We start from the raw sequence: 23,382 nt of genomic DNA, 5'->3' as shown, positions 1-23,382 counted from the left end.
GCGTCTGCAGCAGGGACTTTACCAGAGCACCCATCTCCTCAGCTATTCATTGTTACTTTAGAGTACTGTTCCACTGTCAACATACATAGATTTAAAACAATGAAGTTATCATGCATTTCTCTATAGCCTCTTTCTGTATCTTCTAGTGCCTATCGTAGTTTAGCAAAGCCAATTGATTCAAACAAGACTTTGTATTTAAATTCTCTCAATATTAAAAAAAGCATATACTTGCTGGTGGTATACCACGAGGCCTAGGGTTCAATGTCATGTATCAAACAAAATTCCCATCTACAAAGCTGAGGTGAACTGCCATAATTCCATTCTGTCAGGTACCTGAGTTTGATATAAACATATGAACTTTAAAATTGGCAGAACACTAGAGGTTTGGTCCCTGGCTTGGGATTTGGGGAGTTGCCAGAAACCTTAAGATGGGATTTAGTGAGAGGTCTTTAGAGTATGGGCACTTGTCACAGGATTTTCCCTGTCCAATTATATTAGTGCAGGAGGGGGGCTGTGATTAGACAGGGAAAAGGGAGGTGGAATGAAGAGTTGCAGAGACAGGGAGGGAAGGCCAAGATGGAGGCAGACATGAACCAGCGTGGCTTTAACCAGCCACAGGTAGTTATGATATTATAAGATTAGAATAATTGGGATAGAGCTTTTATCATTATCAATTGGTTCTGAAATTATTGGATTGGCATCTTGTAAATTGAGATTTATTGATATATAAATCTGATTAGTTATTTTTTAAAAAGTCACAGGATATTCCCTGTCCAATCACAGACCTCCTGCTGCACTAATGTAACTGGACAGGGAAAATCCTGCAACAGGCACTACTCTCCTCTCTTTGGTCCTCTGCCAGCCATGCCTATGCTGATGTGTTCTTGCCATAGAAATAATAAGCTCATCAACTATGCAGACCTCTTCTATCTAGACAGACCTCTTCTCTTTATAGACTGGGCTGTATCCAATATTTCTCACAGTGACAGAAAGCAGACAAACAAAAACTTTAAAGAAACAACTTTTTAAAAAATCCAAAAGCTTAACTTTAGTCTGGTGAGATGGTTCTACAGATAAAGGCCCCTGCTGCTAGGCTGATGACCTGAATTTGATTCCTCAAGACCCATATGGTGAAAGGAACACCTTGATTCCCACAAGTTGTCCTCTGAGCTCCATACTTCTGAAATGCATATGCTTACACACACTTACAGACACACACAGTATATACAAATATATTAAAGCTTAATAAGTATAAGTTCCACTTCAAAAGGATCATTGTGGGGTAGACCCAAGGTAGAGTGCTTGCCTATGATGTGAGGTCCTGGACTCAGGTCTGTCTCTTCCTCGTCTTCCTTTTTAAAATATTTATTTATTTTATTTATGTGAGTACACCGTTGCTCTCTTCAGACACACCAGAAGAGGGAATCGGATCTCATTACAGATGGTCATGAGCCACCATGTGGTTACTGGGAATTGAACTCAGGACCTCTGGAAGAGCAGTTAGTGCTCTTAACCACTGAGCCATCTCTCCAGCTCCTGGGTTCAGTTCTCAATCTCAAATTTTCATGTACATACATAGTCTCTTCATCTTGTCCCTCCCTCCCACCTTCTCCTGCAATACATTGAAGTATTTTGACATTCTTTCAAGTTCTGCAACATGTCAAAGTGATCCCTTGCTCCTCTAATCCCCAATGGTGACATGGAATTCAGTACTAGTAAATTTAAGTCTAAGAGTCATCAACTTAATTTCTCTAGGTACAGTTTTCTAGTTTGTGAATTTGCTTAATCAGTCTATAATTACAAATAATTTTCCTCACTGTTCTTAAAAATGCAGTAACACAGCTAGAAAACTAGCAATCAGTTATGAAATATTATAGAAATAAAAATTATTCAAAGTGACCCAAGGTGGGGGGAGGATTAATTCTAATTACCTGGGCTTTTCTGGCACATCCGAAGGATTACTGCAAAATGGTTCCTGATATATAGCTTCTGAAAGATCATGATCTAGCAACGTTGCCACAATTTCTTCCCTACTTGGTGGGGACATAAGTGGTTTCAGAATATGAGCAGTTCGAGGAGTAAAACTGCCATTTTTAGACTGTAAGGGAGAACTGGTAGACCTTGGTGAACTATCAGGAGTTGGTGTCAACACATCATTGTTCCTTGAGACATACAATTCTAAATCTTCCGAAGCTGCATCCACAAGTTCCCCATCAGGGGAGGAAAGTATGGTAGTAAAAGAGGTGTTAGCAGAGTCGAGAGACTGGTCCGCTTCTTTTCCGTTATGACCTTGAATCCAGTCTGAACTGCTTGCCTGTGGGAGACTGAGAAAGACTTCTTTACTCACTGAACTCCTATTCAGTCTTGATTTTTCTGTTAGACAGTTCTCTGCTTGCTGGACACAGAAAGATTCCATTATTGAGTTAGAATGAGACGTCAGAGGATGAAAGCTATTTTTCCACTGGCTGTGCCGATGATTCTCATTGTTATCCATAGCTACTTTCTCAAAAAGTTCGGGGTTTAAAGTACCGGCTCTGATCCACGGGCTGGAGTCGGAGACATGGTGCTTTTCCTCACTACAACTCTGTCTGTCGTGACTTAGAAGCTCACTCTTGTCTAGAGCTTGTCCTGGAAAAAGATCCTGAACAGCATCGCTTAGAAACTTCTGCGGCAAATTCTGATCAGCTGGAACAAACTGACTACCAGAGTAAAAGCTACAAAATCCAGTCTGACCAATTGTGTTAATATCAAAATTATAATTATGTTCAGGAGACAGGCTATCTTCAAGTGAATAACAACTTTCAAAACCTGGATCTGAGAAAAGGATGGGACTGTCATCTGATAGGGAATTATCCAAGTGGCCAGAGGTCTGCAGATTTAGAGGGTCTACTTTTAGACGTCTCGGGGTTTGTTCCTTAGGTTTTGTTCTTCTAGGAGTTCGAGGTTTTCTTGGAGAAGTCACTGGTCGTGTTCGTTTATTTGCTTTCTTATGCTCATTAGAAACAGAAATATTCTTATCTGGCTGATGAGTAGACGTTGAGTCTTGTACGACATTTGTACTTTGTGCTTTCTGTTGTCTTTTTTGTAACAATTCTTTTAGAACAGCTAGCCCAGATTGTCCTTCACCAAATACCGAAGGTGTTGACACATTTTGATTCTTACATTGAGACAGCGCTTTGGTTTGTGAAATTGCTTCTGACAATGACCTTTGTTTTACCTTTTCAGGCTTAAAATTTGACATATCTAAAATAAAGCCCCTCTGTTTTTGCTCCCATGCTATTTGTTTGATGGGACTTTTCAAAGAAGTGACAAAACAATTAGGTGTCTGGCTCTCCTCAGAAGCTGCATTCCCTGGAGAACAAGTTTCACTGGTTTTTGATTGTTCTGACACACTCACAGTCTGCTGCTGACTGTCTTTGCAGTGCAAAAAATTAGGGGCACAGACTTGTTCTGGCTTTGATTCTAGGGAACTGCGATACTCATTTAACTTTCCCATAGATGACCCACAGTTTTTTTGTGTATTTGAGCTCTCCTCTGTCTTTGGAGATATTATACCTGAACATACCTGTGTACTCTGTGCTACCTGAGACAAATGGTTAGAAAGGTCAAATATGCTTTTTTGAATCAAGGTTGTTTCCTTTCGAGTAAACATAGCACTTTGATTATGAGATCTCTGAATATTAATTTTTGAGATTCCAGGTCCTATAGAACTATAAACAACAGAAGAATGTGAATCATCTCTCGAACTGGGGAATGTTCGCAAATCTACAGACTTCTTGCTTTCTAAGAATGAGGAAAAGCAGTTAGACAGCCGCTGTTGTGCACTAATTCCAGTGGGTTGGGCAGGAGGAAGAGGGTGATCCACGGCAGGGCCTGTCTGTGACATCTCTTTCTGTTTAGAAAGTGCTTGAGTGCCAGAACTACTTGTGAGCTCAGACACACTCTGGTGGTTCGGTGTGAGCTCAGCCTCAGAGTGCAGTTTCATCTTTTCGTCCGCAGGTATTGCATGCTTCCTTGACAGACTTTTCTCATTGGCTCTCTGTTTCTGCTTTGCTCTTGGTTTCTTCTTTCCATCATCCACTAGTTTAGTTGTCTGATTCCGTTTGTTTCTTTTGTTAGTAACTACAGAGGAGTTAGCAAGTCTTGCTTTTGACTTCTTAACCTGTGCTCTTGCTCGACTAGCTTTTCCTACCCGAGGACTAACAGTCTTAGTGTTATATACATTAGGACCCTTAAAAAGCATCGATTCCTTTTCTGCAGCAGCCATAATTTCTTCAGCTCTCGGGTCTGTGGGAGACCAGCAGCGTGGTGGAGAGGAATTGATAGGGCTTGTGCTTCTCTCAGAAAGAAAGCCTAGCTTTGACATAACATCACTATAACTCAAGTCACAGTCTTCGGTTTCAGCAATGTATGATGGGGAGGGAGGAGCAAGGACAGCATGTGTCCGCTTCTTTCGGAAAGATAAAGTTCTTTTAACATTTTCACTGTTTGCTCTGTGCTGCTTACCAGGTTTTTTCTTAGCAGATTTATGTTTTGCCTTCCTTCTGTGACTCTTCTTTGGTGTTAGTGGATAAATGGGATATTTGGTTGCAGGGGAGTCAGGAACTTTTGGCCAGAAATCCTTCAAAGGTGCAAGCTTTTTATAAAGTTCCATTTTTTCCTCAGTTAATATTACTTGTTTTTCTTTAGAATCTATTTTACCTAGTTTCACAAGCATATTTTTTCTCCCTCTAAATCTATTAATAATAATATACTTTATAATGACAGGGGGCAACTTTTTAGACATTTTTCTTCGTTTTCGGGATTTGAGAGTTCCATCTAAATTTTCACCAATTTCCATGGGATGAGGTAGGCTAATTTTTGAGTTCTGTGTTACAAAACTTGACTCACTATCTTCTGTTTCATAATTCACCTTGCGTTTGGCTCTCAGAGTATATTTATTTCCATATAGTCCAAAAGACTGCTCAGCTTCTAACGACCCATCTCCAAAGTGACAGTCTATAAACTGTTCTGTAGGTGGTTTATTTTCAAAGGTCCCATGAGTAGCTTTAACTGAGTCACCACTCAATCCATTCTCCTTCTCGGAAGCACCAGTGCACAGATCGTTATGCGTGCAGCTGTCTTTTGTGGCTCCAGCTTCACTGCTTTTGGTAGAAGTTTCCTGAAGACCTATTAACTTCTTTTTATTCAATTTTAACCTGGAAGGTTTATTGCCAGAATGTAATTTGTATGTGACAGGAGAAAGTTTCTGTGGCCTAGTGAGACAATTAGAAAGAACAACACTGGGGAAAAACATATAATGTGCTGCTTGCTGGCTGAGACTTGGCTTTTCCATCTTATGCTCTTGGAATTCTTCGTATCTGATTTTAAGTTTGTTTAGTCCACTCTCATCAGTGATGCTCTCAAGAGAATGGGCCATACTTTTGTTCTCCCCCGAAGACGGCAGCAAGTCACAGCTTTCCGTTAGCGAAGAGGGAAATACACTACTGAGAGATGTGTTGTTTCCCTTTTCGTTTCCTTCAGAGGATAATTTACGTTTTGAATGATTTAAGTCAGCAAAGTTGAAAGAGTTTTTCCCCAATATAGTCTCACTAGTGTGACGGTTCACATGTAGGCAAGAGGCATCCTTTTCAATCTTTCTCATGTTGGAGTACTTTCTACTTGGTACCTGTCTTGTAACAGATGGAATATCTTCTTCATAATCAAAACCACTACTTTCACAGGAAGACACCGGCAAAGACTTGTCTTTCTTACAGATCTCTTTGTGAGAACTATCTGAATGAACAGTACTACTTAAAGAGCCAGAGGACTTCATGGAGTAAGGACTTTCCTTTGTAAAAGTGACTGAATTATCTCGACCTTTTTCTGTACTGTTTGGTTGTGAAAGGTCTTCAGTTAAATCATCTTTGTTTAAAACATGGGAAGAAAGGGCACTTGTGTGTTTGCACTGAAAGGTGATCTTAGCAGAAGACGGAGGTTCTAATGTAGCAGCATCCTTGTGAAAGATGGAGGGCCTTACTGATAGCTTGCTTGTTGCAATCACAGAAGAGTGGGTTCTAGAATTTTCATTGTTTAATGGATTGTCTAAAATCAGAGAAAAAAAGAATATACTCATTCACAGTGTTAATTTCTTAAGGAAGAATTTATATTAAGTTTCTATGTCTGAAACAGTGGCCTGACTAAAAGAAATTATACAATCTAAACAGTCAAGAGACCATACTAGTCATTACTTTAAACATGTATTCTTTTGATCAGAAAAATGTTATAGTAATTTTAAGGAATATGCAAAAATACTACCACATTAAAGCTTTTTCATAAAATAATATGCTTCCTCATGTTAGCATATTTCTTAGTTTCTTGTGCTACTTCAATGATACAATAGAGATTCAACCAAGCAACTCACAGATATCCTACCCTCTTTAGAATAAGCAATCACACAGCTATAGTCACTTATATAAAAAAACACAATATATAGTCATTTAAATTGTAGTCACTTAAAGATAAATTATAATCACTTAAACACAACACAAATATGTCCCAAGTAAAATACATTTTGAGTCACTAAATAACCAAATACAATAGGTTTGTTTTCTTACCACTATTTTCATCTGCAGTTCCATCTAACTGAGGTATAGAGAGATTGGCAAAAAGCAAACTATGATCGGTCCACTCCATTTCCTCTTCTGAGGACGAGTCATCTTCTTCAGTAGAACTTCTGTGGGCATTTCTGCACAGTGACCTAGAGGGCATTACAACTCATTGGTGAATACGGTCATTAGAAAACAAGGCATCTGGGGCTGGAGAGGTGGCTTAGCGGTTAAACACTCTGGACTCTAGATTCAGTCCCAGCACCCACATGATGGCTCACAACTGTCTGGATCTCCAGTTTCAGGGCATCTGATACTCTCTTCTGTTTCTGTAGGCAATACATGCACGTGATGTACAGATACACATGCAGGCAAATACTCAGACCCATAAAATAAAAGTAAGATCTTAAAAGAAAAAGGTGCATCTTATATGCAAATTTTCTGACTTGATTATGACACTAAAAAATATAAAGATATGAAAGTAGCATTTTAAAAAGAAAGAGGTTTATTTTGCTTTATTAACATGCACTGCTACAGGACTTGCAAAAAGTTACCATAAACAGGATTTATAATCTCATTCATGTGACATAGAAGGGATCGTAATTATTTTTTCTTTTTCTTTTTTCTTTTGGTCAAGATAGGTTTCCTTGGCTCTTCGGGAACTCACTATGCAGACCAGGCTGGCCTCAAACTCATAGAGATCCTTCTGCCTCTGCCTCTGCCTCCTGAGTGCTAGGATTAAAGGCCTGAGCTACCACTGCCCAGCATATAATTCTTACATTATAGCCACAACATCTTGGATTATTATCCTACCTAGTCCTGCCCTTGCTCACGTTCTCCCCTCAACCTATCTGTGGATAGGAATATACACAAATATAACAAATGAGAATTAGGTGACTTCTAAAAATGTAGCATCCTAATATATTTTAAAGTATTCATACAGTGGTCACTAAACTATGAAATGAAAATCAAGAAAGGTGAGATGGGGCATTCAAATATCAAGAGATTTTCTCAAGAGAAAGTAGCAGTGACCTAAAAAGAGCTAGAAGACAATGTGGTAACTGAGTTGCAAGGTTCCTGAAAGTTTTAGATGAATTGAGGTTTAGAGCCTCTAAGTTCTAACCCATATTTATGTTAGTATGATACTTTCACTCCCATCTAGATACTCAAAGTCTTTCTTTCCATACCCAACTTGTTCCCTCTGGCCTCAGTTGCTTGAAAACATCCCTTTATTATACACAGAACAGTTTCCCCTTTAAGCCTTTTACAATCACAATTTGTCATAAAATCACTGTTATGTGCTAAAAGAAATTTTTTTTTTTTTTTGGTTTTTCGAGACAGGGTTTCTCTGTGTAGTCCTGGCTGTCCTGGCACTCACTTTGTAGACCAGGCTGGCCTCGAACTCAGAAATCCGCCTGCCTCTGCCTCCCGAGTGCTGGGATTAAAGGTGTGCGCCACCACGCCCGGCTAAAAGAAATTTATTACATCAAACATCATGTAATGACTTTAATCAAATTTGCTATCTGATGTAAAAATCTTAATTTAATAAATGATACAATTTTTGTTTTCATATTCTCTGCATCAGGAGCTTGTTGTCTCATACAATAACTCTCCTGCTACCGACTCTCTTAGCAGCTAACTGCTTTTTGATATCACAATCACATGAATATTTTCAATTTCCATGTAGTATTCATGAGTTATCCTCTGCCACATAAGGAATGGGCATGTGCCATTTTCTACATGTTAATCTTCAATCTATAAATGTTGATCACTTCTCCCTTAGTTACCAAATTAGACCAAAAAGTCTATTCAAATGTTCTTTAAAAAATGATAGTGTTTGGCCAGGCAATGGTGGTGCATGCCTGCAATCCCAGCACTTGGGAGGCAGAGGCAGGCGGATTTCTGAGTTCGAGGCCAGCCTGGTCTACAGAATGAGTTCCAGGACAGCCAGGACTGCACAGAGAAGCCCTGTCTTGAAAAAAACAAAAAAAAATAAAAATAAAATAAAAATAAAAGTGTTCACCAATCTTTCTAGCCTTCCTTTTCTTTCCCTTTATTTTCTTTCTTCTTAAACTGTGATATACATGGCTAAACATAACATTTAGTATACATTTAACTAATTTCTTTTTGTTTCTATTATTCAATTTCTCTCTAATATGGTCATAAAATGTTTGAGTTTTAGAGGAGACTCAAACTACTCAAGCTGCCAGAGGCTGCTCAGCTAATCACAATGCCATTTGTGATGGCTACTCTTGGTTGCCAACCTGACCAGGAATCCACTGAAATGTCTATCTCTGGGCCATCCTGTGAAGGATTTTTCTGATCAGATTATTTGAAACAGGAAGTCCCACCCTAAATGTGGGCAGCACCCTCTGGTGGCACCTCAGATATGGAAAAGAACTTGCTTTTTGCCTGCTTGCCCTCACTGTTTCCAGCATGTCCATCCAATGTAGAATATCCAGGAAGCCTGCTGGCATTCAACAACAGAATGGGGCAGCTGAGACATCTGCCTCATAGAGTGACTACCAGATTCTTGGTTTCTTGACTGTAAGCCAATCCAATGGGTTCCCTTTAATATATATTATACATTATATATACTCATTATAAACATAAACATACATCCCTGCTATCATTTCTACTCCTTTAGAGAACCCTGAATAACACATCTGTTCTGCTTGTTTCTTTCTTTTGAGACACAGGGTCTTATTCCGTAGCTGTATCTGGCTTGGCACTTACTGTGTAAACCAGGACAGCCTCTTACTCACAGAGACCCATTTACCTTTACTACATGAGTGCAGGGATTAAACTCTGCACCATCACATGTGGGTCTTCCTGGCTGATCTTAAACCAGAATAACAGTGCTTACTTCAGAGACTTTATTTTGAGATAGGTTCTCACTTTGTAGCTTGGCTGGTATTACAGACATGTGTCACCCAGCCAGCTATTTGCTTCTATTACTGTGTAATTAACTCAGGCTAATCACATATGAGAGTCACTTATTTTTAAGTGGACTCTGCACAGGGCTACTTAGCTCTGTTAACAGTTACTCTCTGGAATTACTTTGCGAGTTCTATGGTAAGGAAGAGCTTCAGTTTTACCCATTTGTCCTTATAGGCGTCGGCACTGTATATAAAACACATTGTTTCTAGGTTTGTTTGTTTGAATGTAGCAGAACATGACCTTTCTTGGAATATTAAATATATGCTACATGAAAAAAGTCATTATTTCAAGGAGATATGGAAAGTCAATTTAGTTCACAGGGCATTTTACAGTATGAATAATAACAATAAATTTTTACTGAAGTGCAGCAGTGACGAAAGGTACGTGTTAGAGTAACTGAAATAACTTTTAAGAGAAATCACCTCTTTTTGGCACAATGTTCTTCAGTATCACTGTCCCATCTCTGGGACATCACCACACTAAGCTCCATCTCCTCCTTCTCAATCTGCGGCTCGTTCTCTTCATCGTCACTATTTTGGGGGTTTTGAGATTCTCCAAAGGAGTGACATGGTAATGGCATCCTATTCTTTTCTCCTTGATATCCATCACTTTCCAAACCAGCAAGAAGATGGACCAGCGACTCATCAGGACTACTGCCCACTATAAAACAAGCAAATCAATCACCAAAAAAATAGCATAAGGTTTCTAAATGCTCTAACAGTTGAGACCAATCTCAGAACAGTGCAATGGATGCTGACACATACTATAAGAATGTAATTGGTGCAAAGGCTCAGGTGTTAAGGCTGTAGCTCTCTTATCAAAATGAGTGCCTTTGACCATCTGAATGACAAGAATTTAGTGACTTTATTTAAATGAAGATTTTCAGATTCCATCTCTCATCTATTATGAGAATTTCTGGAGCAGTACTCAGAGATTGGTGCTTTTAAAGAATTTCCCAGGCTTACTTAGGTATGAAGAGCACTAAAGAAAATATGGCCATAAGTGTTCAAAATTAAATACATCCAAAGCAGTGATAACTAAGTATAAGAAATAGTCATGTAAGCATCTTATCTTTTTTTTTTTTTTTTTTGGTTTTTCGAGACAGGGTTTCTCTGTGTAGCCCTGGCTGTCCTGGCACTCACTTTGTAGACCAGGCTGGCCTCGAACTCAGAAATCCACCTGCCTCTGCCTCCCGAGTGCTGGGATTAAAGGCGTGCGCCACCACGCCCGGCTTGCATCTTATCTTTTACTTCAACTATACTCACAGGATAGTAAAATAAAATCTAGTTGAGAATCGTTAAAATAGTTAATAGCTCGATTTTTATGAAGCCATACTATATATGCTAAGATCCTTAAAGTTACAAAGTTACATAATAACAAGTATTGAAAAGGCTGTGGTGAAACTGGAATCTTAATTTACTACTGCGCAGGTTGTAAAATTTCCTTAATTTCTGGCATACATCTAAAATCCCTGTAATCTTCAAAGTGTCTTTTAATATGTTAAATATGACAGGATGGATATTGACAACCAGAAAGAGAAAGGCAAGATTAGAGTTGACTCTCAGTTCCATCCTCCAACCTGCAGTGTAGTAAGAGTAACTGATGGTTGACTTAATCACACTGGGCAATCAGTCATGCCCACATAATGAAATATTCACAGGCCCCAAAGACTGCACATTTTCTTCCATTTGTGGTCCCCAGATTTTATACAGACACATAAAATCTAAAATCTCAATCTCGATCTCTCTCTCTCTCAAGCAGACAGACAGACAGACACAGACACACACACTTTGAAAGTAGAAGTAAAACTGATGAAACCAGTGGCTCTCAACCTTCCTAATGCTGCCACCCTTTTCTACAGCTGTGACCCCAACCTTTCTGTTGCTTCAAAGCTGTAACTTTGCTACTGTTATGAATTGTAATGTGTTTTCTAATGGTTTTAGGTAACCCCTGTAAGAGGGTCATTTCAACCTCAAAGGGGTCATGACTCACAGGTTGAGAACTGCTGGTCTAAATGGACTTACAGGAGGGAAGGTGAGGTGAGAAAAAGGAATTACCAAGAATGAGGAGGATATATTCGGTGTACAATATATACATTTCAGAAAGTTCAAGTAAACAAACAAAAACAACATACAACAACAACAACAACCACACACACACACACACACACACACACACACACACACACACACGGATAGGTATGTTCCTGGAAGCTGGCACAGAACATGGGAGCTCTGTGCATTTTCTCCTATCCCTTGACGTACTCATTGATTCTGGCTGTTACTGGTAACCTTTGTAAGAGCCTTTAACTAATTCAGTAATAAGTCTGCTTGCCCTAGTTTGGTGATCTGCTCAATCAAATTTATTGAGCCTTGGGAAGGGGAATGGGAGCCCTCACCTGTGGATTCTGATATAATCTCCAGGTTGATGCAGGTTAGAACTGAATTGAGTTAGAGAACATCAAGGAGATATCCATTCCAAAACTGACAGCTTGCTTGGTATGTGGGAAATGCCTAGACATCCAGTCACAGACTTGTTCTGTGTTGACTGTTGTGGTGAGGAATATAGGAGAAACCGAGTTTATTTTCCCCTATATCCACACTACATAACCCATTAATTCTACTACCACATGTATATGCAAGAAAGCTGAAAGCATTCTGATGGTTTTACACCTCTGACGTCCACTCTGTGAGTCAGCGTATGAACTGATGGTTCATATCACCTCACTACGTTTCCGTTACTTTTTTCTCCTCTTTCACCTTCCTCTCAGTGCCTCCCCAAACCAACTGGCACACCTGCTGTCATGACATACATATTTTTTTTTCCTCTTTTATGTTTCTGTGTGTGGTATGGGTGCAAATGTGTGTGCAGGTGTCTGTGCATGTGCAAAGAGAGGTCTAAGGTGGATGTTGGGAATCTCCCTTCATTTCTTTTCCACATTAGCTTTTGTGAAAATACCTTCTCAAGGAAGTTTTTATATAATGGGATTGATACCAAGAATATATAAAAAAAATCAAATATGCAATATCAAAACTTAAAGGGACAAATAAGGAAGCGTAACATTGGTGATACCAAGCAAACTGAGACACATAGATAACTGCTTCTGGCTGAAGCGCATCGAGGAGGTAAAGCAACACTCAGAAAACACTGCCATACCACTGTGCTTCTTCAGGACTCGTGGCTTACATGTAAACTCCCTCCTACCACAGAGAAGCATCCACCATTTTATTACTATGCTTCGTTTGGATACTATTTTAAAATGAGTGTTTGGTTGCTAGGGAGCTGGCTCAGTCGTGACACTTACTCTGCAAGTGTAAGGACCAGAGTTTAGACCTCCAGGAACCCTTATAATATTGGAGGGCAGAGCAGCCCACCTGTAGCTCTTGCCCTGGAGGTGAAGAAGGGCATTTCAGAGCAGGCTGGCTACCAAGACAAGCCGCATCAGTAAGCTGTGGGTTTGACAGATCCTGTCTCTGTGAGGAAGGTTGAAGAACAATTAAGGATGTTCTGACAATTGCTCTGGAGCCTCAAGATGCATGGACACAAACCCTGCTTATCCTTACACATGCTAGAACATGTACATTTGTATGCATACTATACACATGGAAAATAGAAAAATAAAACAAAATAAATTTGTTTTACCCCTAAAGCAATATGCTTTTATACAATGTAATTCAAGAACTATAGATCTTTCACAGTTGTTTATTTTTTTAAGGAAAAATGAGAAAACATAGAACTACTTGATCTAATGAGATAACTAATTTTTATACACAGCATTTACTTAATGTGAAATGTTCACTTCTTCAAATCAAAGGAAAACAAAACAAAACCCAGAAACTTACTTTGATTAAAACATGACACATTAAGGTAGTGTTGTTACTTACTGAAAACTGGTGTCTCACTCAGCCTTTGAGTCAAAGGCTGAAAAGTCTGGCTATTTTCTATGAGGTTCAAAATTGCTTCTTCATTAATAAGCGCTTCTTCTACTTGATGTTTAGTATTACCTTAAGACAACAAAGAAGACAAGAACATTAAGGCAATGCCTTGGTTCTAAAACCTATCAGCTTACACAATATAGAATTTGTACAAATTATAGAATATTACAGTATAAATTTACTTTAACATTTTGAAATATACTAACTAAAAATGCAATATGAATGTAATAAAAAAAAGCCCAAAGAATATCATTATCAATCACATGTATTTTAAAAAGGAAAAATAAAAAAGCAAGCTGAACACTGTAACACACATCTTTGATCCCAGCAGAGGGGAGGAATACGTATGCAGGCAAACCTCCTTGAGTTCAGGACCAGCCTGGTCTACCCAGGGAGTTCCAGTCTAGCTAGACCTATACAGTGAGACCTTCTCAACAACAGAAACAAACAAAAGGCAAAGCACCATGAATTTATAGATCACCAAATACTTATAAACGCTTCTGCATTCTTATTATACCCATACAGTTATAGTATTCTGATAAAAATCAGTATTGAGACATACAATGTGCGTGTGTGTGTGTGTGTGTGTGTGTGTGTGTGTGTGTGTGTCTTTGTTCTTGTTGCGTTTTCTGATAAGATCTCCTGTAGTCTCATCTGGCCCCTAACTTGCTATGATCTTAACTTTTGATAATCTACTTCCGTTCCTAAATGCTGGGAATATAGGCAGGTATGACCACTCTCAGATCTCAAACACTAAAGCTTTTTATTCTCTGTGGTTCAAAAACAAGTAAATTCCTTTTTGCATTAATTGTATATTTTTCAAAAGCTTCCCATTTGTTACCTAAAAATAGTTTCTTTCAACATGTAAAAGAGGGTCTAAAGCCCAAAAAGAATCAATAATTTTGAGAACCCCATATTAAAATCTAGTAAGGGAGAGAGGAGAAAAAGCATATATTAAAGGGAGGGGGAGAGGGAGGGAGGGAGGGAGAGACTGACTACACATACAAAATCAGCAGCTAACTGCAAGTATTACAACTAGCTGGAAAAATAGTTTTTGCTTAGACATTTAAACTGACTTGACACTTAAATGCTTTTGATTTATTGGAAGTTAAATAGGAAAAATATTTTTATATAAAATATACTACAAAATAGTAGATCTAAGACAGAGTATTTAATCAAAACAAACAAACAAACAAACAAATAATCAAAACCCAGAAAACAACTTTCTAAAATAAGCATTTGGTTAAAAACAAATCCTGGTCGTCTGAAACCAATGATGATACAGATAATTACAAACAATGATCAAGGTAGTTATGGGGAAAGCATAAATACACAGTACAAAAGAATGCTACAGGTAAAAATGGTAAGTAATACTGTCAGCAGCTTTGTGCTAAACCATGGAAAACTCAGGTAAAATGGATAATGTCTTAGGGGAAATGGTATAAAAACAGACTCAAAGCAGAACAGAAGAACACCAGAGCAGAGTTAAGTAGCTACTTTACAAGGAAAGCCCGTCGACACAATGCCAGCATCTAGAGGGGCTGGGGAGTTCATCTATGAAACCCAAAAGAGACAGATGATCCCAACTTAATAAGAATTCTCAAAAGGGAAGCTGAAAACTTACAACTTGTTTAATGATGAAAGTATGGCTTTTTCACTGATACATACAATTCTAAGAAAACTATTAGAAAAATAAATAAAAATAAATAAATAAATGTTCAAAACACCGTAACTCACCATATTAAGAGTATAAAAGAAAGACTAATTTCAATATATTCAGAAGATTAGTAAATCTCAATTTAATATTCATCATATATTAAGTGGCTACAACTTCTAGCAAAATAAGAATAACAAAGTCTACTAACCTAATTAAAGTACATTTACCATGATCCTATGTAAACTTCAGTCTTAGTGAATTTTTAAAACATCTCCATACCTGCAATGCCAACACTGAGAAGACAGGGACATAAAGACCACCCCAAGACCAGCCTGGCTTATACAGAAAGTGCTAGGCTAACCCAGGCTGAAAACAAAAATTAAAAAACAAAAAACAACCTCAAAGAACAAAAAACAAGAAAGGAGAAAGAGGTGGAAGAAAAGTTGTAAGGTGAATAGGAGGAGATAAGAAAAGAAAAGGGGAAGAAAAAAAGAAGCGCTGGGTTTGAAGACCCTGATCATCAAAGTTTTTACCCTGCATCATTGTTGATGTTGTGGCAGGCCATTAAGATATGAGAGAAAGAGGCTATGAGAGATGGTTCGGCAGTTAAAAGAACCTGCTACTCTTTCAGAAAATTCAGCTTTTACACCTAGCATCCGCATGGCAGCTGAAAAAACAATCTATACGCCCAGTTCCAAGTGGTCTGATGCCCTCTTCTGGCCTTCGAGGGCACTGCAGACATGTGCTACTCACTGTGGGTGGTGCTACCCTGGAAGGTAAACAAGGACCTGGGAAGCCAGGAAGCAGTGGCTTCAGTTCCTGCTTCCAGGATCCCGCCTTGAGTTCCTGCCCAGACTTCTTCATTGAGCAGTGATGAACTGACACCGGAATGAAGCCAACTCTTTCCCCCACAAGTTGTTTATCACAGAAACAGAAAATCAAACTAAAAGTAGGATAGACACTGGTCCTGAGAGTGGAGAGTTGCTGTGAAGGGACCATGCTGGGTTTGTGGAGGACAGTGGAACCATTCAGAACTTTAGGACTGTAAAGCCACTGAGTGCTTAGACTTAATGAGCTATGGTGAGCTTAGAAGGTAAAAAAATGTGCAGAGAAATGGAGACTGGGAGGCATGGCTTCTCAAGTTTCAGAGGAGAGCTAGCAATCTCCCCAAAACCTATTGAGGCCATTTGTGTGATATATTTTTATTAAGAATCTGTAGAAGTGTAAGACCTAAACCCTATACAAAGAACTATGGGCAACTGAGAAAAGCTGGAGGCAAGAGCACACCAACTGGGTGTTCAGTACCAAACGGTCAACCCTGAAAACATACACACATCATACAGACTGAAAAGGTTATATTTAGAAATATACATGCAATAACAATTAGTGAAAAAAAGAGGCCATGAATTTGAAGACGTGTGGGCAGAGGCTTACCGGAAGGTTTGGAGGGAGGAAGGGGAAGGGACAATGTTATAATTATAATGTCACAAACACACAAAAGAATTGGTGCAAGGAAAATTTGTGCTTTACTGGAGCAGTGGATGCTGCTTAGCTGTGGCTGAAAATCCATCTATGATTAATATGTCATCAGCATCATGGGGAAGAGTCTTCTGAAAAGTGTTTTCTTACGTCAGCACATACAAGTTGTAGTGGTGGTGGGAGAAAGACTGCGTATCAAGCTGGCACCTAAAAGTTATCTCTGCCTGGTACTGGTTTTGAAGTCTTAAGCATCCTTCACATGGTAATATGCATGTCAGATGCAAGATTGAAGAGGACACAGAGAGCAGCTGAGATCTAGCACTGTGTGGCAGACTTGGAATCCCTGGAGAGTCCAAGGGTAGCCATTGACGATGGTGGTGCAGTGGAGGTCCAGCACGCCAGAAATGCCAGGACCAAGGTCTGAAGTGCAGCCAACATGAATCTCTGAGACATGTCCCATGTGCCAGGGATGGCAGAGAAAAAGAAGCGGAACTATCCAACTCTTCGGAATGCAGAAGATCATGAAGAGGTCGCAGGCGTGGGGCACCGAGTTCTTTACATTATTGGATGTTAACTGTGCCATGGTTCTTCCCTCTTTATATACAAAGCTTTATAGAGTTTTGCTGTTCTTATAGGTGCCCCTAGCTAAGACACTGTGGTGGTTAGAATGAGATGGTTCCTATCATCTTGGGCATCTGAATATTTTGTCTGTAGTTGCTGGGTCTCTTTTGGGAAATATAATATGTTGAATGAGAATGGCTCCAGTCAGCTCCTAGGTTTGGATATTTGGTCCTCAGTTAGCTTGGGAAGGATTACAAGTTGTTGGAAGAGGTGTGTCAACTGGAGGTAGGCTTTGATGCTCCAACACCCTCTCCACTTCCAGTTAGTCTTCCCTCCCTCCCTCCCTTGTCCCCTCCCTCTCTCCCATCCCCCTCTCTCTCCGTGCCTCATTCGTGTGGATCAGGATGTAGATTCTCATTTGCTAGTGGGTACCATGCCTGCCTGCTGCCATGCTCCCTGCTATGGTGGTTATAGGCTTACTCTCTGAAACTGTAAGCCCCAAATAAATTGTTTCACCGACAAGTTGTCTTGGGTACGGCACCTTAACACAGCAAGAGAAAAGTAAGACAGAAGGCTTAGAAGGCAGAGCCTTGTTGGAGGAAGTGTGTCGCTTCAGGGTGAACTTTGAGGTACGGTTCAAGAGGTGATTCTCCACGGATGCCCTGCTGCTACACTGTCTTGCCATGATGGTGATGGACTCCTATACCTCTGGAACTGTACACCCAAACACTTTCTTCTCCAAGTTGCTTTGGTTATGGAGTTTTATAATGGCAATAGAGAAAAGGAATACAGATAATTCAGGATTGTTAAAGAAAATCTAGACTTTTAAACTGTTGGAATTTATTTAAAAGACTGTGGGGCTTTTAAAAGTTAGACTATTTTAAATCATGGTAGTATAAGATCTTGTACATAAACCAGAAAGAAAATGCTATGGCAAAAGTGATAGGTTTATGTGTCTAGTTCAAAGGACTATTAGTCTCCTAGTGAGCTTCAACTGCCAACACAGTTCACAGCGATCTGAAGGCATATCAACTGGGAACCGCCTGGATCAAACAGGCCTGGGGCATGTGTGAAGACGCTTTCTCTATCACTTATTGCTGTAGGAAGGTCCATTCCATTGTGGGCAGTGCCACCTGTAGGCAGGTGGTCTTCTGCTGTGTAGGAATGGCAGCTGAGGAAGCCAGAGGAAGCAGCTCTCCTCCATGGTCCTTGCCTCTACTCCTGCTTGAGTACTTGTCCTTACTTTCCTCAGTGATGGACTATTACCTGGAAACATGAGATGAAATAAACCCGTCTGTCCTCCTCCAAGTTGCGTTTGGTCATAGTATTTACAACAACAGCATAAGACAAAGTAGGACATACACCTAAGCCTTAGAATGCACTTGAGGACACTTTCCTTACATCAGGGTAGAGAAGGATTCACGCCCCAGGTACAAAACCTAAACCATCAGAAGAAGTAGGTAAACATGACATTAAAATTGAAGACATGCAAAATACTAAAGAATTAAAAAACATAAGGAAGAATTAAGATGGATAAAATAAGCTTTAAAAAGGGATTTGTCTACGGAATAAGTTTTAATAGGGAGAAATAAAAGAAGTTTTTCTCTACAAAATATCAGGAAGTCTTATACAAGAGTCCAGGACTTGAGAGATGGCACTGCAGTTATGTCCTCAATGCTGTTGCAGAGTTCACTCCCCAGCAACATCAGGCAGTTCACAACCTCCTAGTCACTTCAGCTTGAGGGGACACCTGCACATACTCACACACACACACACACACACACACACACACACACACACACACACACACACAATCTTTAAAAATGATTTCCTAATGGGAAATGGCCTTTAATTGCTTCAACTTCCTGATAGGCAGAAGTGAAGATTAAAATAAGAAAATTCCACATCAAAGAATCACAGTAGCATACATTCTTTGTATTTCATTTCAATCTATTGTTTGGCACCTTAAATGTGATCAAGGGCCCTCCCGCCTAAGCACATCACATCTGAAACAAAGAGACTAATCTACAGAACGTTCACTACACTCTTGCCTACCAACTGTGTACAAACATAGTTTTTGCATGCATCTTATCAGCCAACTATTCACTTGTGTTCTGTAGAGAAAGCGCTGCACAAAGCCATTGAGAAGGCAGACGTAGCCCTGGGCAAAAGTGAAAACGATCTAATATTTGTAGAGAGACCAATAAGTATTAAAGTAAAGTAGTCAGCAGCTAAGGTGAATAATCAATGATAAATCTCAAAGTGAAGATGTTGACATAAAAAGATGATAATCACTATTATTAATAAATAATAAATTAAAGGGAAATAAAAATTAAACCTCAATAAGATAGCATTTCATATACTCTAGAACAATTAAAGACATAATAGCAAGTGTTAAATAAAAACACTAAATCATAAGAAGCCTTACACAATGCTGGTAGTAACATAAAACAGAGTGCTCACTATGGAAACAAGTTGGCATTTCATTAAAAATCCAAACACAAATTTCCCACATGCTCTACAAACCCCACAGTCTAGTGACTACTGGAAAGCAATGCAAACATACTTGGCTGAGCAGTGCTTTATAGCAAAGCTTACTTTGCAATCGCTTTATCTGCTACTACTTCCAATATTTTAAATTTTTCACATCATTTTAGTTTCAATTTCATATTTTATTGTTCATTTGAACATTATTTTTATTCAGTCAAAAGTAAAAGCAACTCAAACATCTACCAATTGATAAATGAGTTAACAAATATAACAAATGGTAATAAAATGGAATGAAATATTGATAATTACCACAGAATAAACCCTGAAAATATTTGCTAAGTGGTAGAAAAAAAAAAAAAAGCTATATTGTATGATTTCATACGACATATCTAAGAATGTAGACAGACAACAATCTAAAAAAAATGGTTGCTTGGGAACTGGAGCTGAGAATGGTCATGACTGTCAGTAAGGAAGCCTTGTAGGGCTGATGGATATTTTCTAAAATTAGATTACAGAGTAATTATGTACTTAAAATGAATGAATTTGTGCTATTCAAATTATTTCTCAATTGGCTGTTAAAAAATACATTTTGAATGCAAATGCTAGTTGCTTAATTTATGCCAATAATGGCTTTGTATAAAATTTGAAACATTAAGTAACAGAACATACTGTGGACATACACATATAAAAAAATCATCACAAAATTTTACATCATAACAGTATATAGAAACTTTACCACAGTGCTTATCTTTAGAGATTTAGAAAGGTTCAAAGAACAGGAAATAATTTTTGCTATATCCATATTTATTCTGAGGAGGAAAACAAACAAGGAAACAGCCAAATACTAACGTGAGTGTGCAATGCAATGTTTGTTTTCGTATTTTTTGTTTAATTGAGAAGATAATCTGATAATCTCACCTTTGCTCAAATCTGTGTCTTTGTGGACTTCTATCATATTAGCTGGTGAACACGGGAGCATTTCAGGAGAAAGAATCTCCGAGTGTAATGTTAACTCAGCAGAGAACTCTTGGGATCCATTGCTGTAGTCCACAGATCCTGATAATGTTCTGCTTCATTAAAACATAACTTTTTATAACAAAACATTTAACAAAGGAGTAAATTTAGCTCTGAATCTCCAATAAATACCCACTTACACTGAGAAATCATCCTGCTTGAGAACTTCTTGAAGTCTCTTCTGAAATTTTTTTTCACTTTCTGTTGCTGGTACAAATCTGCAATCTTTAAATTTAAAAAGTACATTAGATAGCAAGTGGATGAAATACTTTTCCTTCCTCTTTAAAGGAGCTTTGAAAATCACAGCAGTTTATCTTTCTCCTGACCCATATCCCACCATCTAAATGCAGTCCTGTTATAGAATCATACAAAAGAGAATGGAGGTTATTAAACAATGAAATTAAGAACTTATCACCACTTCAAGTTTAAGTTCTATAATTATAACCTAAAACAAAACAGAATAACAACAACAAAACTATTGCTCTCTATTTATAAATACATCATGTACCCTGAAATTAGAAAATTCCTCCTTTGTAAAATACATTTCTATTTTAAAGAACATAGAAAGAGATACTTAAATTTTACCAATGCATTTCTGGCATGCTAGATATTACCGTGACATGTAAATTTTGGACTGGGTTTCAAAGAGACTCATCACATGTGTTTTCTGAGCTGTCCTTTACATTTTTATGTTTAAAATTTTGCTGCATCTACAGTGTGTGAGCCTTTAAATTCTTTCACATTTTAACATTTAATTATGAAGGACTATTTCCCTCAGTTTCAGATGATGATCAAGGTGCGTTTATATGACAGTTTCAGAGAACAGTGAGGACAATGTTTCATGGCCAACATTTTCAAAGTAGAACAAATAAAAAGGTGTTTCTGAGCAGGGATTCATGGTTTCAGTACCTTATTGGGAAAAAGAAGACAAGAATATACTGAGGATGGAAGGAAACAGCTACCTGTTGTGTCAAGAAGATGTGGCACATAAAACAAGAACACAGAGACAGAGGGATGGATGACTATAGTAAAGTGATATTTTGGAGATAATTATAAAGATTTACTGGAGGTACAGCAATGACCACAGGAGATTTACATAGAAAAATTAGGGGTAATTAAGACACAACATTTAGTGCTGAGGGCACTATTTTCCCATTAGAAGCATCAGAGCATTGTTGGGCCTTTACCTTGTGACTCGGGCTGGCTGATTTGAGAGCTTTCGTTCCTGTTTCTTCTCCGCTGTTTTTCATCTTCCCATATGGCCTGCAGCCCAGGGTTTCCACCAATCTGAGCTACAATCACAACAATACTACAAGGGTCAAAGTGAAACATTCTTCTCTATACTCTTAAACTTTAATAAGTAAAGTGGGGGCTAGTTTGCCGTGCATCCCTGACTGGCCTGGAACTCATTATGTAACCCAGGCTGGCCGGGGACCCAACAGAGATCTGCCTGCCTCTGTCGTCTCAGTGCTGGGATTAAAGGCTACCATGCCTAATGATATTATTTTAGAAAAATGCAGTGTGTGCTATAATGAGCAAATTATCTCGATTCCAAGTTTATCATGGTGCGTCCTTTCTAATTTTTTGGATGGAACCCACCCCCAACCCCCGCTGCCACCAACACACACTGATTCAAACACTGATGAGAAATGAGTCTAAACTTCTGTCCATGGCATATAACCTGTAGATAAACAATTAAAAGGCAGAGTGTATAAAATTATTTTATACTGGCTAATTTTATTTAGTGCCACCTATTTCTATTTCCTATTTGGGTAAACATAGTAATGTATATGTAAATATAAATGAGCAATATAAATAACTATCTATTGTGATTAAACCTGAAACATTCCATGAAGAGTGACTTGCTGAATCCCGGGCTGGACTTGACAGGCACTGAGGTAAGCAGCGAATGAAGCCATTCACTGCAGAGCTGAATGGGCTGTTGGGAGAGGGGTGCTGCAGCATGCATCTTGTCTCACTCCCTTTCTGACTATTACCATCCACAAGGGAGGCAGACAACGTTGCTCATCATGCTCTCTGCCATGACATCCCTGTCTCACCACAGACCTGGAAATGATGGAGCCAGATGACCAGGGACTGAAACCCCTGAAACTCAACAACCTAAAGAAGTCTTTAAGGTGGTTTCCCCGGGTATATCTGTGAATGCAACAGAGGCGGTCAGCATACCTCCTACTGGAAACAGAGCAAACACTGAGATATCTTGCCTTCTCCTTCTGTGCCTTACTTCTCTAGCAACACCTCTGCTCTGCTTTCTCATTACACTTTATGAGTAAAAATGCATATTAGGAACAATCATGTGCGTACCCTCAATGTCCAGCCTATTTAAGATGTCAGCAGCTACGGCATCCACTTCTAATTCACATGTACTCAGGGGTTCAACACCTTCCAACAATAAAGAACTGTAAAGAAAGAATGTCAACAAATATAGTAATTAGTACAAACTTCCCAAGTTGTTGTTGCTGGGATCTGAGATTTTTCTTATGCAGGAATTCACACTTTGGTAGTAATGAGAAAACCTGAGAATATTAAATGAATTCATGATTATTCATGATACAATCTGTATGAAATAATGGGATGAAAAATTACAATGATAACCTATGGATACCATATAAATCGGATGCCATTTACTGTCCATATATTCAGAATCATATTTTATATTTGAGAAATATTTAATAATTAGCATGTGGATCTGGCTAAA

The 23,382-nt window shown here is 38.7% G+C and overlaps 1 protein-coding gene across 6 annotated transcripts in view; it reads right to left on the bottom strand.

Annotated features, from left to right (window-relative positions):
- Positions 1 to 23,382, bottom strand: part of Rev3l (REV3 like, DNA directed polymerase zeta catalytic subunit) — a 149,767-nt gene that overhangs the window by 48,588 nt on the left and 77,797 nt on the right. For 4 of the 6 annotated variants that reach the window (XR_015048410.1, XR_015048411.1, XM_085842783.1 and 1 more), the window contains 8 exons: positions 22,989 to 23,083; positions 21,851 to 21,955; positions 20,804 to 20,888; positions 20,568 to 20,719; positions 13,412 to 13,531; positions 9,950 to 10,187; positions 6,597 to 6,739; positions 1,932 to 6,084 (listed from right to left, as the gene is read on the bottom strand). Coding sequence is in view for 4 of the 6 variants with exons in the window: in XM_085842783.1 (XP_085698909.1) it covers positions 1,932 to 6,084; positions 6,597 to 6,739; positions 9,950 to 10,187; positions 13,412 to 13,531; positions 20,568 to 20,719; positions 20,804 to 20,888; positions 21,851 to 21,955; positions 22,989 to 23,083 (5,091 nt within the window). In the remaining 2 variants the exon portion in view is untranslated. The remainder of the gene's footprint in view (positions 1 to 1,931; positions 6,085 to 6,596; positions 6,740 to 9,949; positions 10,188 to 13,411; positions 13,532 to 20,567; positions 20,720 to 20,803; positions 20,889 to 21,850; positions 21,956 to 22,988; positions 23,084 to 23,382) is intronic. The other 2 variants (XM_085842784.1, XM_085842786.1) reach the window with 2 other exon arrangements.

The sequence above is a fragment of the Mus caroli genome, unplaced genomic scaffold (genome assembly GCF_978045245.1).
Source record: "Mus caroli unplaced genomic scaffold, Mus_caroli_1 scaffold_9, whole genome shotgun sequence".
Lineage (NCBI taxonomy): Eukaryota > Metazoa > Chordata > Mammalia > Rodentia > Muridae > Mus > Mus caroli.
The sequence above is the reverse complement of the archived record's forward strand: the minus strand, read 5'-3'. Positions and strand labels throughout refer to the sequence as shown.